Source organism: Dermacentor andersoni, chromosome 8 (assembly GCF_023375885.2).
Source record: "Dermacentor andersoni chromosome 8, qqDerAnde1_hic_scaffold, whole genome shotgun sequence".
NCBI lineage: Eukaryota > Metazoa > Arthropoda > Arachnida > Ixodida > Ixodidae > Dermacentor > Dermacentor andersoni.
The window spans coordinates 31302451-31318299 of NC_092821.1; the positions used below are offsets into that span (position 1 = coordinate 31302451).

The 15849-nt window shown below is 45.9% G+C and overlaps 1 protein-coding gene across 1 annotated transcript in view; it reads right to left on the reverse strand.

The window, feature by feature from the left end:
* LOC126526148 (fatty acid synthase-like) overlaps positions 1 to 15849 on the reverse strand; it is a 132856-nt gene that overhangs the window by 22574 nt on the left and 94433 nt on the right. Inside the window, exons 18-19 of the mRNA XM_055067997.2 lie at positions 10509 to 10838; positions 6087 to 6206 (exon numbers count right to left, since the gene is read on the reverse strand). Coding sequence (XP_054923972.2) covers positions 6087 to 6206; positions 10509 to 10838 — 450 coding nt within the window. The remainder of the gene's footprint in view (positions 1 to 6086; positions 6207 to 10508; positions 10839 to 15849) is intronic.

Here is a 15849-nt window from a genome sequence, read left to right on the forward strand (position 1 = left end):
CCATGTGCGATTGTATGGAAATCATCACAATTACCATGCGGACACAATTGGCTCATTTCCCATAGTGGCTTTGTGCCATAGTATGGAAATCATAACGATTATTTACGTTCAATCATAACCTCAAAGAGCGGGTTCACGTTGTAGCATTGGCACCATATGTAACACTCGCTTCTTGGCCAAGCCCCGTTGCGTGTACGTCCATAGTATGAAAATGAGTAGTATAATGTACACGCAGACAAGGTTCATGGATGAGTCCCCGTTGCTGGTATGTGGCGTAGCATGAGAACCGTAATCATCAGCATGCGCCGATCACCTCAAGGAGCTCGGTTTTGCTGCCACTAAAGAATTGTAGCTTTGGTTTTGGGATAATGGTTAGACCATCGGGCTGCCGTGCTGGGGGGCCACGCTTCGTATCACGTGGCCAGACACGCTTCATGCTTTTAAATGTAAATGCGAATCCACTTGGCGAGAATCAACCCAGCGACTGAACGACCCAGGGGCAACTATGGAGCGCTGGGCAAAGAAAGCTACGCTTTGAAACACCATACTGAGCCTTGGCTTATTGGGACTCTTCCCACATATAATTGAGCATAAATATTTCAGTTTAGGTTACACACACTTCCAAATGCCCTCTCTGAAAAAATGTACTGTAGATCTCAAATTCGTTCGTTTCTGTGGCCCTCATGAATTATACCTATAAACGTGCCCGCATTTAGCACTATCATTTGACCCTAGGGGAAGTTTGTATATTCATCTTCATTGCGTTTTATTTGAATATTGGCTTTCTTTTGTTGCCATGTCTTCATTGTATGACTGCTCGAATGGTAACAAATCTACCACCGGCTCCCGCTACTTATATCGGCGTTTTTATCGTGTGCGCTCATCCGAAAGCATGCTGTTGCTGATGCAGAAGAAAATACTGAAGTGCATACTGTTTTACAATGGTGTCAAACGTTGGGGGAAGCTTCCCCGTGAAAGTACAGTATGTAGCAGATTTCATGCCGCTGCTGTTTCCTTTGGTGAAAGAAAGTAAACGCAACTTGACTTGATGCAAAATAACAATGCGACAATCTTGCCATGGAGTGTTCACTAGTTGTACAGGCGGGAACAACAGTGGCGAGACAGGGAATGAGCCGATGAGGGCGGCCATATCAGTGAAGAAATCGGGGCACCCAATTAGTCATCATTTCGAGAAGTGTTCGCATCGGCATGAAGCATCCGCATTGATGACGAGGAGACACCGTAATGGGTTTTGTATGAAACTGACGAAGAAATCATGTTTATTGACACTGGTGTCCTTTACAGCAGCTGCGATGAACACCATGTGCTGTGTAACAGGAAATATTTGCCTGTAAAAACCGACACGGCTGTCCAGGTGGATGGTTTTGCTTCTGATGCTATCAGCATCCTTTCGCTCGAATAATCGGTATTCAAAATAATGGGCGTGATTCAAACGGTCGCTAATTTCAATTTTCGCTGTGGAGGACAAAGCTTGAAGGACTAGGACTACTTTGCTGTGACACCCAGAATTAGACTACACTGATTCTCAAGCGAAGTAGAGGTATATCAAACGGACTTTGTTGCCATCTGCAGGGGCCCTTTGTCGGACATGCAGCGGAATAGCTGACATTCTGAGGATTTATTCTGATCGATAAATTGCTAGAGCTAGGAATAGGCAACATGCTAGGCCAATCAGCGTCGATAACTGCCATCCCAGTATCAGAAGCTTGAAACTTTGTGTCAAGCTAGTGCAGAGATTTCAGTGGTCAGGCACACGACAGTTAATGTACAGCAAACTAATTGCAAAACAACTCCAGGACAGCAGAAACAATATGATGAAGCTACAGGACGAACAGGTGAAAGAAAAGCTGCATAAGCTTGCCGTTCCTCCAATACAGCTGCTTCTCCCCGAAAAATGCGCGTATGTTACTAAACGCTCGAACAAGAAGAACGGGAGTTATTCTGGCATTTGGGTTCTAGTATCTGAGTTATTCTGACATCTGAGAATTCTAACCTCGAAAACAATTTCATATACGGGTCTGGTTCAACACGGGGACAGCTGTCTCAGAACAACGAGTTAGCGGATGTCGATCTTGTCAATGCTTTGTCAGCTTTTGATGGGAAATACTTCGAAGCCGTAGAAGTAGATTCCTGGAAGGTACCAACAAAAGGAGACGCCGCTACCTCAACTGCTGCTTCAATGCACTGTGCACTTAAATGGGGCCGGTATTGCAATCAACGGTGTTTGCGGCAACGCATCCACGAATATAGCCAGGTGGAAGGAGCTGGAAATCAGCGGCGCTTTAGACCGTTTTTTCGTAGGCGCCGCCATATTGTGAACGCAGTGGCGCCGCCTATGAGCAGCGCCATACTGGCTTGGGTGAAAGCGGTCTTTTGCATGGCAGGTATACGCTCGGCGGTAGGTTTTGGCGTTTGTTTTCACGGTCGTGTGGTCTGTTTAGTATGACGTGCGTCTTCTACGTGGTAAACGGTTCTGTGAGACGTGCCGAAGTGGTTTAAGGCGTCATGGCCGGAATTTCTGCTGGCGTTGAGCTGGACGGAACACGCAGTGCGATGGTGTGCGCGCATATTTGAGCCTACAATCAGCTTCGAAGATCAGTTGTGTATTTCTGAATGTTCCAATCACTAATGTGACCTTATTTCAGTATTATCCTCTTTTTATAAGTTGCGGTTTATGAGCCATGAAACACGCGACGATCTTAACAGCGTGGGTACCGTTCTGCTACGATAGGAGCTGTGCTGTTATACTTTGACAAGCGTTCAAACTGTTCGCTGCAGGTTACATTGCGGGACTACTTGGTTAGATGGATGAGGCTTCCACCCATGAATAAAATAGTTTTGGCTAGTAAGAGCAGCATACCTTAGAGTCTGAATTAAGGTTGTCCAGCAAAGCGACCGTTTACGAACTGCGCGAGCGTCCTAAGCAGTAGTAGGTGCTGGATTACAGATATCTTTGTTCTATATAGCGCATGGTCCAAGCATACGGCACCAGCGGTTATATATTTAGAAACGTTGTACGGCGTTAACCCATTTTCTCTTGCTTTTTAGAGAAAAAGGATAATAACCGATTTTTTTTTTCGGTTGTGTTCGTTCACTTCTCTACGACGCGCTCACACGTATTACGGAAATTTTGCGCTCAAAAATAGCCATCGCATTCTTTTTATGCGAACCCTCTCATATATTATGGCTGTATACAGGCCAAAAAGGCAATGCCGAAGCACACCGCTTATATATGTATCGTGCTGGCTCACCAACCGCAGTGATCGCTGTGTTGAGCAGCGCCATGGGCCTCATGCAGCAAAGCTAGCGTAGACGTATGGTAATTTCAAGCATACTAGACTTAAAATGCGGGAGGACGATGCCAGTGTATCACAAATATTTGATAGCGCCTGCCGCTCAGATGCCTTAGGTTGGCCGTGCACGAGCATGCGCTCTCATGTTTTATGTTTTACTGCCTACGCCAATCGATCAGACAGTGAGCTGATTTACCATTTAATGCTGGCAATACAGAGACGCTGGTTTTCTTTGTTAAATTAAAATCGATATAAGCAAAATAGTAAACAACACATACACGCACCGCGACTGATAATGTGCGTACACCGCGGCTGATTATGCGCGTCACATTTTCTGCGCCCTCAAGACATATTTCTGCCTACAGTATAGCTACTGATGCAACGAAAGGCTTCCCTGATGACCTTATATGAACGAACATGGCGTAAATTTCACAAAGTAAGATATAAAACATCTCGAAATCGTTCCGCAGCACGTGACAGCAATACTTTCAAGCAGCGCCGCGCCGGATCGCCCAAGCCAGAGAGGAGGAAAGGCTCTCCCCGCGCCCTATCCTCCTCGCCCGATGAAACGGTCTATAGGGAAGGCCATGAATACATTGCAGCACCCAACAGATGCATAGAGAAAAGCGAATCTCTTCCAGACACTGGAAGTCACTTCAATACTTTTCAATTTATTTCGGAATTATCTGTACGGCAAGAAAATTCAGAAGAGAAAAGGGCCTGCTCATAAATTGGCTACGCTACAATAGCCTCTGTCGTAAATAGAAAAGCATGGGGGCAAAGTTCGAGTGTGTCCAAATTCTACATATAATTATGTGAACACTTCACTCATCTTTCCGATAATGGTAAAGCTGGCCGCGTAACGTTTTAGTAATGATCTGGCCAATGACTGGAATGTTCTGTGCGCAGATAAGAGCACCTAAACTGCACAATGTCAAATCGACTGTTTATTTGCTCTTTTTTTAAACGCTTATTCGATGCCTTAAATCCGCAGTTTCCTGCAGAAGGACTGACATTGAGAGGCAAGGACTTTGTGGCTATCAGTAAGCATCCGAATCGCCTAATGATTCGGAACAAGAGGATCTGCGAAGTGAAATTCACAAGAAAATTTCTTCTAATATCGTCTACTGCTGAAGAATTGGGGGTTGTGCTAAAGTCTGCTAAAGACCTGTCAGCTTATCTTCAAGTAATCTGCGGAGTCAAGTAGGTTCACACATCAAAAATGGACCAAGACTCATGTCAGTGTTTTTATGGCACATTCAGAGAAGCGGGTGGCTGAAATGAGCATGCCAAATGTCCTACCTTTTTGTAATTGTATGAAATGCGCTCACTGTACAGACTGCTCAAATCACCAGGGTTCAAGTACTGCGAACCTCCTCAATATTATTCTTTTTTGATCTCTTCCCATTTTCAGGGACATGTGTACATCAGCTCCTATTTAGCCCTACAAAAAGTTTTCTAGAACAAGCGCTCGATGGCATTTTACATAGATTGAAAGAATCCTTTATAAATGCTATCAAATGTATTTGGTATTCATGAAATACTTCAATCAAGAACACGTTTAGTTTTCAACCCCTGTTTGATTATTTCCATTATTTCATCGGCGGACTACAACTAGTACGATATGATTCATTTCTTGTTAATTCGCCCAATTTGAACAAATTAGTTCGAATGAGCGATATTTTTATGATTCGATGAGATTCTTGGAATCAACTAAGACATTTCTATTTCGCTGGTTGCTATAGAGAACCCTGTACCTGAGCCAGAAAAGTTTGTACGACGTTTTAGCTATATTACAGAAAGTTATTAACAGTTTACAGAAAGCTATATTACATAGGCTGCGCGCTATGCGCACACTACTTTTGAAGACTTTTGGCTCCATTCTGCGGCCTAGTTATTGGCGTATTGGCAGTCGGCTTCTCACGGGGCAAAATGTCGTTTTTACCATTATTATTTAGGTATAAACTGCGAAGGTACGCTTGTTGGTCGAGTGATTACTGGTAGCGCTTAAAAGGACGAACACACGGTGAAAAGACGACACGACAACGTCATCGTGTCGTCTTTTCACTGTGTGTTCGTCCTTTTAAGCGCTACCATTAGCTTTAAAGAATGCATCACCAACTAGCCCAGCACCATGTTTTATTGATTACTGGGTTCAATAGGGTACACAAAATTTTCAGAACCATTTTACACAATTGTGATCTCTCAGTGGTGGCTTCCGGAGACAACATCAATACGCAGCCACACATGCTCTTGCCATTCTGCCAATCTCTAGTTTTGTGGCCGACAGCACAATGAGAGAGCATAGGATCATTGTAATTGCGCCTAATTTCTCGCTTTAACCGGTCTTCTCATGTTGCTCTAGTGCTTTAGGTTTGTCAGTTACTTCCTGTACCCGGGGTCTCGTAGAAAGATGAGCGGTGCTACGAATTACGGAGACGCGATCATTTTCCTTTTCATTCATGTTCTTATAGAGGATATGAAGTAAATACATATGATAAATGAGAAACATATTATTGAATATGCTGATTTGTAAATGTCATGCGCTTTGTCATAGTATAGAAATCCAGTTAAAACCGCTGTTTGATTAGTCAATCTTGATAATTAATTCCCCAGACGTTAAAGGGAACGCTTGGTCCAGTCGGCTTATATCTACATCCATAAGGCTGTGCATGAGTGGCAGTTACACATACACACAGTTTCTTCAGTCTATAGTGTAAGCCGTGATCGCCGAACGTTGGTTTTCACTTGACCGTCAAGAAACGTACTTACCCCGTCCTTTAGTTTCGCACATGATGTGTTCTTCGAAGGACAGGTCTCGTGAGTTTGCAAAGTTTTGTTCTTTTAACACTGGAAAGCGTCGCTTGAGAAATTCTCTCTTCTCTTGAGATCCTGCAGAGCAAAAGAGCGGTTGGAATAGATTTTGAAGCTAGGGTAAGAGTTCTGTTTAAAAACAAATAAAGCAGCAGTTGCTAAATTCACGTGTTTGATTTTGATATGAAGAGCATTACTTATAAATGATTAAATCGGTTGATTTATTTATTGACTTATGAAACGCTGTCGTATCATTCAATGCTACTCAGGCTAGAAGTTGGCCAAATTATTCTTAAATTGCCATTTCGGAGCTATTGAGTCTGTAAATACTTAAGTGTAATTGTCTAGCCACAAGATTACATAAATTTGGCAAACACATATTCGTGAATGTACAAATGAAAATACCGTTTTTTTCGTGATTCAAGGTCCCACCGACTGGTTCTTGGTCAGTCCGCCATGCAGGGTGAGCACAATTCATGGTTCGTCAAGCAGGCATGTCAATTGTGCTTAAATCACAATAAGAGTGTGTCACGGCTACGGCTGAAGCGGAGAGTACAGACGTGTATATCCAATTCTATGGTTTCCGAGTTTTACCGCACTCGGAAGTGAACTTACCGGAGAAAACGCAATGTATGTCGCATGCGTGAATCAGCCGGCGCGTTATGCGTTACTGCGAGCATGTTAAATTAAAGCTGTAGCGATAGTCTCGTCATCATGAGTGAACTTTTCTGACTGTGCTAGAAAGCGAAGCGAGAACGCTAGCGCGAATGAGATCAAGCGTTTAGGAAAATGCCACTCTTTCAAATTCTGACTTGCTTGATTCTGCGGAGGACGTTTATCCATGGCTACTTACGTTTCTGCTGATATAATTTACCCGGCAAACTAGAAGTTCTCGCAAAGTTGCGTGTCCCACGTGTTATTTTCCCTGCTGTGGCACTTCACGACGCGAAAGTACCGGGCTCCTCAGCTGCCTGGCGATCGAGCCATCGTGAGTCAAGAACGAGAAAAACAGTAAAAGATTGCAAAGATCGTGAGCATCGGAATTGCCTGGAAGTGACGACTAGCTGATAGATGGCGGCGTTTTATTACGTTGAGCGAAATGAAATTTTTGGGTTTTACATGTAAAATGTCAACTTGATCTTGATGAACACCGTAATGGGAGAGTCAGGATTAATTTTGGCCACGTGGGGTTCTTCAACGTGCATAATGTTACCCAGTTCTTCAATTTCGATCCCATAGATATGCGGCCGCCTTGAACGGGATTTGGTCCCGCAACCTCGCGCTGACCAGCGCAAAGCCAAAGCAGGTCTGGCTAGTAGTAGGAGTTGCATTGGCGTCAATAGGCAAAATTGAGGTTAGGTTCCTTAAACCTAATCAAGCATATGCGTTAATATGCTTTCCCTTGAGAAATGGGGGTTTAGTTTCCGTTGTGCATTCGTTGTACTTTCATTGATTCAAGTAAAATTGGATAGAATTTCAAAGCTTATTGAGCCAGCATGTCGAGAATAACTTCCGTTGTGCATTGCTCATTGCTGTTGATGACGTTATACTTACTTCTCCTTAATTTTTAGATCAGTTGTGGGATGAAATGAAGTTAAGGCCGGCTTCGTCGCTTACTGTCAACATCACGTTTTCTTGTTCGCTATTACCACAGACGAATGTTTCACACATTTCAATTTAGAGGCCGTTGTCCTCAGAGGCGTAGCCAGGAAACGGGTGGCGCACACTACGCTCCTGCGTCCCTTCTCTCCCTGCACCGGTTCAGTGCAAGGACATCAGTCAGGATGAGGTATACTGTGTTGTTGTGTGGTAGAGCTTATGTGAGTGCTGCAAATCTCTCGAAGAATTCCCGCCCTGCTATAAAATCGATCTCGTCGTATAGGCTCCTAAGTGGAGGACGCGGCTATTGGCGCGAAGGGGACCGCAGGTGACATATCCACGTGGGGCAGGAAACCCTTGGTTACCACAAGGTACGCCGAAAATACACCCTCGCTCTGAACGAACGCGAGGACGTTCCGGTCAGAAGCATGCGGGCAGCTGGGAGTAAGGAGGAGAAGAGAGGGTGTGGTTGTCGGGGGGCCTGCGTTCTCTCCATCTCACTCGCTGTGCGTAGTGGGCGAGAATAAGAGCATTCGGGCACCCTAGTAATTACAAGTATGTGCTGTGGCTCACGTAAAAAAAGAAATAGAAGTAAAGAAAATGAAAGAAAACAATAAAAGCAAGCAATGAGGGGCTGCTTGTTTCTTTTCTTTTTCCTTGTTTTAGTATTACGTGAGATCAATGACTTGTAAACACTCGCTTGCTAACTAAATTAACCAGTTTCGTGCCACACGCGCACAGCGAAACGTAAGCACCTCACTCTGTGGCCACGGAAACTGGCTGTCAAAACACAGCAGCGAACAAGGGTCGCAGCAGCAGCGAGAGAACGCACCTTCGTGCTGGCTCTTGCTTCAACATGGTCTGAGCGTACTGTGCTTTGCTACTGCTTTTATGTTTTCCTGACTGAGTTGATATGATGAGCAGTTTATCTAACCTTCAAAGTTTCTTTAGTTCTGCAAAGATAGTGTTTGTGAGCGAATAAGCATTTAATCATTTATGTGACATTAGAGCAGGTAAAGCAGTATTTAATCCCCGACCGGCCGCGGTAGCCCAGTGGCTTTTACAATGCACTGGTGAGCTGGACGATCCGGGCTCCATCCCGGTCGAGGCGGTCGCGTTGCTGTGACGGCAGAATGCACAAACGCTCTTCTATTGTGCATTTGTGTTCACGTTCTAGAAACTCGGGGGCTCAAAATTATTGCGGAGACTCCAATTACTGCATGCCAAAATCACACAACGTGCTCTTGGCTCGTAACACCAGAAACCCCCCCCCTTTTTTTTTTTTGCGAAAATAATCGCTTCAGTACTTCGAATATTCACCACATCTTGCTAATAAATATAAGGAGTCATGCGCACCTTTATATCTGACGCGCAAGTGCAGTATAATCCAATAAAAAGGTATAAATATTCACTGCGTAGGAGCTGCATGTAGTATTTCTTTAAAGCAGTCCCTGTCATGAATAATACAATTTTTAGAAATTGTACATGTCTGAGTAATGGCATTTTCTTTTTCCTACCAGAGCACATGTGCAACAACATCCCATGGCGTGTGCGTATCAGCATAAGAAGTAGTCGGCTTTCGATGCGCGTCAGCGAAATGAAGGGCAAATGTATTTGTCAAAACCTTGATCAAAAAAGAATTCGAACGGTTTCTTTTGTTGCCTTGGGAATGAAATGGACACTCCAAGTGCATTTCCGCCGTCGCTGTGAGGTTCTGTATTGAGTCCAAACACGATAACATCGCCTCGCGCTGTACGCTTTATGGGCAAGTGAAAGCTTGCGAGGGTCAGCCGAAGGTCGCGGCTTAATCTCGCGCGCGCGATGGAGGAAGGGGTAGCAGAAGCGCGCCGTCTTTTGTCGCGCGCGAGGCACGGAGGGGAGGCGAGGGAGCGGGGGATGGGGTCGTTCTACTCCGGCGGGTGCTGGTTACGGCTGGGGCGCCGCATTTTGCAAGCGATCTGCGACGTGAACAAATTACGCGGGGTGCCAGTAGCTTCGTGTGCGCAGTGCTTTCGACGTTTAGTTCGCGCTGCAGCAAGATACAACAGGAAGGTAAATTCGCTCGCTGCTGCAGCTGCCATGCTTAATAACTGCATCGTTTTGGCAGCGAGTTCCCGTGGTCATCGAGAAAGGTGTGTTCATGTTTCACAGTGCGCGCGGGACACCGTACACGTTATTTAGTTAGTAAGCGAATGTTTGCAAATTTATACGGCCGATGAAACTTCTTGCTTACTTCGTATAGCTGCTTACCAATTTGCTATCGCAATGGATGTTTCGCGTTTCGGGGGAAACTTGGACTTTTTATTGCCAAGTTGAAAGTTGGTTGCACATCACCACACAGAAAAGGTGCTTTCAAATAAAAAGCTGCAAAGGGTAGCCTTAGCGTGTCCAACGCGTGCCAATGCGTCAGTGGGAAGCATAAACACCCATCGACTTAGCGTTGCAGTTACATTTAAAATTGATAATTTTCATATTACATTCTACTTTACATTTAATTAAAATAGGATGTTAATTACATGACAATTCCCGATGAAATCCACATACATATGAAGTTACAATGGTTCCACGGTGGCCACTTTCCAATAGTTACCAACAAGTTTTCAAATACGGGTCAATGATATTTCAAGTGTGTTTTTGTGGACTTAGCAACACGACACAAGCCGAATGTCTACTGAGTTCAACCATTTTCCAGTCGTTCTGTGTTACAAATTCGAATACGGGACGTTAAGCGAGTCTAAAGCAAACTCGCAGTTCTTTTTTCCGTTGGCGCATTCAACTCACCTACAGTGGTGAAGACCGTGCAGCCCATGGAAAGAGCAATGGAGATTGCGGCTTGTCCGACGCCTCCGCTGCCACTATGGACTAGGAGCGACTGCCCAGGTTGAATGTCGGCGCGTATCACCAGAGCGTAGTAGGCAGTCGAGTACGCCACGGGGACCGTAGCACCCTCTTCCATGGTCCAGCTTTCGGGAATTTCCCACACCATGATCGGGTCGGAAGTGACTGCGGTTGCTATGCCCTTGCCACTGACCATTCCCATGATACGCCGTCCGTTCCGGTCGCGGCCTGAATACTCCATGCCGAGGAAGGCCTCGTCAGCGACGTCTTCACCTGAATGAGAAATCCGAATCGGAAAGTGGGAGCTTTGCCCTTCCCTATCGAGAAGCACGCGAGCTTTTACTCTCGTGACATTAAGACCGACAGCTAAAAATATTACAGCGGGTTGCTTGGACTGGCACTTTGCCTTGCGTTAGTGTCAACGCTCCATTCTCCTAAATACTTAGGAGATTTCCTTGTCCACCATCTCTACATAAATTAAGTCGAACATGAATGCAGCTAGCACCAGAGACTTTCCACGCACCTTTAGAACATGGTACTAAGCGAGGAATTTCTGTTATTGACGAATAATTCACCATACAATTGGGCTTCAGTTCCACGATTGGGGTATATTCGTGAAAGTAATAACGACATAATTAATATTTTAACTTTTAAGAGACTTAGATGGGCGTATTATTTATGTTTCGTTGTAGAAACCTGGGAGTGTTAGCCAGTACCACCACTCACAGACCTTGGCGGCGGACGTGGAACATCCTTTTTGCCGCAGGCGTCACGAGAACATGACCTGTTTGGGTGAAGGCGACCAGTCAATAAACCCACGCATGCTACCTGAAGGCATCTATGTTGCCAGACTCGAGACCCTCGTTTTCTAATAAGCAAGAAGAAAGGGGGTTAACCGAGGCGCCTGATTTTTATTAGTCATATCATAAGAAGCCAACCGACACTGACACCAAGGAAAACATAGGGGAAATTACTTGTGCCCAATAAATAAAACAAAAAAACGATAAATTATTGGAAATGAAAGCGGATGAAAAGACAGCTTGCTGCAGGTGGGGAACGATCCCACGACCTTCGCATTTCGCGTGCAATGCTCTACCAATTGAGTTAGCGCGGCGCCATTTCCCCGTCCACTTTCTTGGGCATTTATGTTTCCTTGTAGAACCCTGGGAGTGTTAGCCAGCGCCATCACTCACAGACCTTGGCGGCGGACGTAGAACATCGTTTCTACCGCAGGCGTCATGAGGACGTGATCTTTTTGGGTGAAGGCAAATGGTCAATAAATCCACGCGTGCTACCTGAACGCATCAATGTAGCCGGATTCGAGACCCTCCTGGTGTAATAATCCTCGTGGTGTAAGCTTCTCGTGTAAAAACAAGAAGATCCCACAGCCTTCGCATGCGAAGGTTGTGGGATCGTATCCCACCTGCGGCAAGTTATTTTTTCATCCACTTTCATTTCCCTTAATTTATCGCTTCTTTATTTAATTTATTAGGCGCAAGTAATTTCCCATATGTTGTCATTTGCGTCAGTGTTTGTTGACTTCTTATGATATGACTAATAAAATCGGGTCCCTCGGTTAACCCCCTCTCTTCTAGATTAAAAGATTCCACAGTATTACCACACACAGAACTGTTAGGTAAGTCGTTTCAATTAGAGATAGCGGAGGGAAACAGTGAATATGCATGTATAATAACGCGGCTTAGAAGTTGGCGAACCACCTTAATGTGGTTACTTCTTGATCACTGTAAAAAATTAATCAAGTAAGTAACGTGACTGCGGATTTTTGAAGTGGCCATGGTAGAAAAGGTAAATGAATATAAATTTTGAGATTATTCTTCTTTGTGTCAGCGGTTATAAATGTGCTTTCAATAATAGTTCAGAGACAGTGGTTTGTCTTGAATAATCAGAATGGATGACTCTGATTGGTAGTTTTTGTATGCACTCTGCTTTATCAATTATGGCGTTTTTGATAAAGGCACCAGATCCAATCAGCATATTCCACTGATGGACTGATCAGTGTTCTGTAGGCATTTAGTTTGACTTCTGGTGGAGTATTGCACAGTTTTCTTCCTAATAAGGACAGTTTATCTCTAGCGGTCCGACATATATAGGAGATGTCAGGATCCCAGTTGAGGTTCGACGTGATTATAAGGCCCAAGTATTTTACCTGATTGCATTTACACGAGTGGAGTGTTTCGTAGAATATACATGAAATGAAGTGGATTTTTCTTGTTAGTAAATGTGAGGCATTTTGTTTTCGACGTGTTAAGTCTCACTCGGAACATAATCTCATTGAGGCAGCCCTTGTGCATACCGCGCGTTTCTGTTGTTACGGTGGGAAAGGAGGACAATTTCGACGACGGTAAAGACGACGAATTGGCAACAGCCTCTCGGGATTATCATATTCTGTTCATGTACCTCTCGTAAATACATCGTGTAAATAGTTTTATACCCGTGACATTTTGGTGGACATGCGGAGTGAGCGTCGTCGCCAGGGAGCTCCGCAGCCGACGTCTCACCCAGCCTGGGAACATGCTGGTGTTGCAATGGTGTTGCAATGCAATGTGCAACATGCAACATGTAGTGGTGTTGACGTAGAAGAATGGTTGAAGATGTATAACGGAGGGAGCAAGGCGAGCAGGTGGGATCAGACCATAATGCTTGCCATTGTCGCGTTCTATCTCGACGAAACACCGCAAGAAAGGTTTTACACACACGAGGAAGAGCTAACCAGCTGCCAGTTGTTTAAAGAGAACCTGTCCCACGTTTTTGTTAATCCGACCGGTCTAAAAGAGCCGCCAAGCAACAACTCGCCACGCGTACCCCAACTGTTACCTCGTCGTATGTCTCCTACATTCAGGACGTCCTCGTCCTCTGTCATAAAATCGACACGTCCATGTCAGAGGCGGACAAGGTTGGACACATTAGTAAAAGCATCGCAGACGACCCATTCAACCTTCTGGTCTTTAGGAACCTATGGACGGTCGAAGCCATCATGAAGGAATGCCGCCGATTTGAGTAGGCCGAAGAGTCGCCGTATACACAATCAGTTTACACGACTTCCAAATACTGCAGCTACCTCTTCTTGTATCGACCCCACCGACCAATCTAGCTCGGCACCACCAAGCGAAAACGTGACCCGCATTGTATGCCGCGAACTCTAAGCAGCGTTTCCGGCTTCGCCTCAACAGATGTCTTGAAACAACACAGCCGAGACTACATCGCTGATCCAGTCCGTGGTTCGCCAGGCAATCGCTAATGTGTTTCTTCCCAGCGCCTGCTCCTTGAGTCGTACGGACACCGTCCCTACGCCTATGCCTAGATCCTATCGCCGTCCACTTTACAGCGCCCGTTATTCCTACACTGCCCGGAATCCATCGGACTGGCGTACACCTGACGATAGGCCGATCTGTTTCTGCTGCGGCTGAATCGGATACGTTTCCCGTCACTACCGGAGTCGTTGGCCACCCGCGCCTCGTAACACTTCTGTAATTCAACTTCGTCCCCAAGTTCTTTACCCCGTCGCTTCTACGACACTTCCGACGCCACTACCTTGACTCGTCGCTATGCTCACTCACCCTCGTATCAACGTTGCCGGTCACGTATGCCCGTGCTTCACCCCTCGCCCTCACCGACTTGTCAAGGACCATCCGAGCAGGAAAACTAGGCAATGTGGCACTTCGAGGGTGTGCTGCAATTTCCGACTCGGCGCATAACCTTCTTTTAACGCTGTTTAAGAGACACAAAATTCCTGACGTCCAAATTGATGGCACATCCGTCACAGCACCGATACAAACCGGGGCACATATATCCATTATGACCAGCCGCCTTCGCCGCCATTGTTACGCCTGCCGTTACTCGGTTCGTACGAATCGCCGACGACAGCACGGTGACCGTGGTCGTAATGTGTAGTGCGCGTGTGAGCATTTCCAGAAGCCATAATGTCACCCTTTTCACTGTGCTGGACCAATGCCCCCATGACCTCATTCTGGGCCTAGACATTTTCTCTGTCCATTGAGCGCTCATCGATTGTTGCCCAAGTGCTGTGCGTCTTGACCTGCACCAACTAGGCGTTCGTTCAACACCTCCCGAAATTCGACTAAGACCGACTGATTTTGGTAAAGTTCCACTACAGGTCTTGACATAAATGAAAATGTCACCCTCTACACCAGTTCCCGATGGTGATTACATTTTCACTGCCATAGCTGCCATCGTTCTCACACCCAACGTTGCTATCCCGCATAAAATAGTGAGGGTGACAGACAATCGCACGTATCTCCCTGAGGTGGATTTCGGGCTCACTAAGCAAATTCTGCCTAAAGATATCAGCCTGGCTACGCTCACTGCTATACACAATAGCTCCATCGAGGCTTTGTCGTAGGCGCTTGATGTGAGCCTTTCCGGTCTGCTAATTGTACTGACGACATTCGGAAAATGATTGTTCTGAATCGCTCACCTGCGGAGGCTGCACAGCTCTGCAGTCTATTGCTTTCATACAAGAACATATTTCACCTAAACTCCACCAAGGCCGGTCTACAGCTCAACTCCAAGAAATGTAACCTCGGCCACCGTTAAATTACTGTCTTGTACATGTTGTCAATGCGACTGGCATCCGACCGGACCCGCAAGAATTCGCGCCGTGAAGGACTTTCCTGTTCGACAGTCCGCAAAAGATGTTCGAAGTTTCGTTGGCCTTTGTTCTTACTTCAGCCGCTTAGTGGAAGATTTTACTTCCATAGCACACCCTCTAACCGACCTCCTGAAGAAAAATGCGCCATCTAGATGTGGAGCCGCTGAGGCCACCGCCTTTTCTCGCCTTACCGCCATGTTCACCATCCCACCAATTTTTGGACACTTCGCTCTTTCAGCCCCTACGGAGGCGCGCAACAATGCCACTGGCCACGGAATCGGTGCCGTCTTGGCACAAGTTCAACACGGCGATGAGCGTGTCATCGTGTACGCTAGCCGTCTTTTGTCACCTGCGGAGCGCAATTACTCTATTACCGAGCGCGAATGGTTGGCCCTAGTGTAGGCCGTAGCGAAATTCCGCCCCTATATATACGGCAGGCCCTTTTATATCGTAACAGACAACCACGCACTCTGTCCGCTTTCGTCATTAAAAGATCCAACAGGGAAGCCGGGCCGATGGGCTTTTGCGGCTGCAAGGGTATTCCTATTCTGTGGTGTACAGGTGTGGCCGCGTGCACAAGCACGTCAACTGCTTGACGTGTCACACTTTACCCACGCCCGAAGAACACGCTTCCGCTAGTGTTCGATCTCCCAG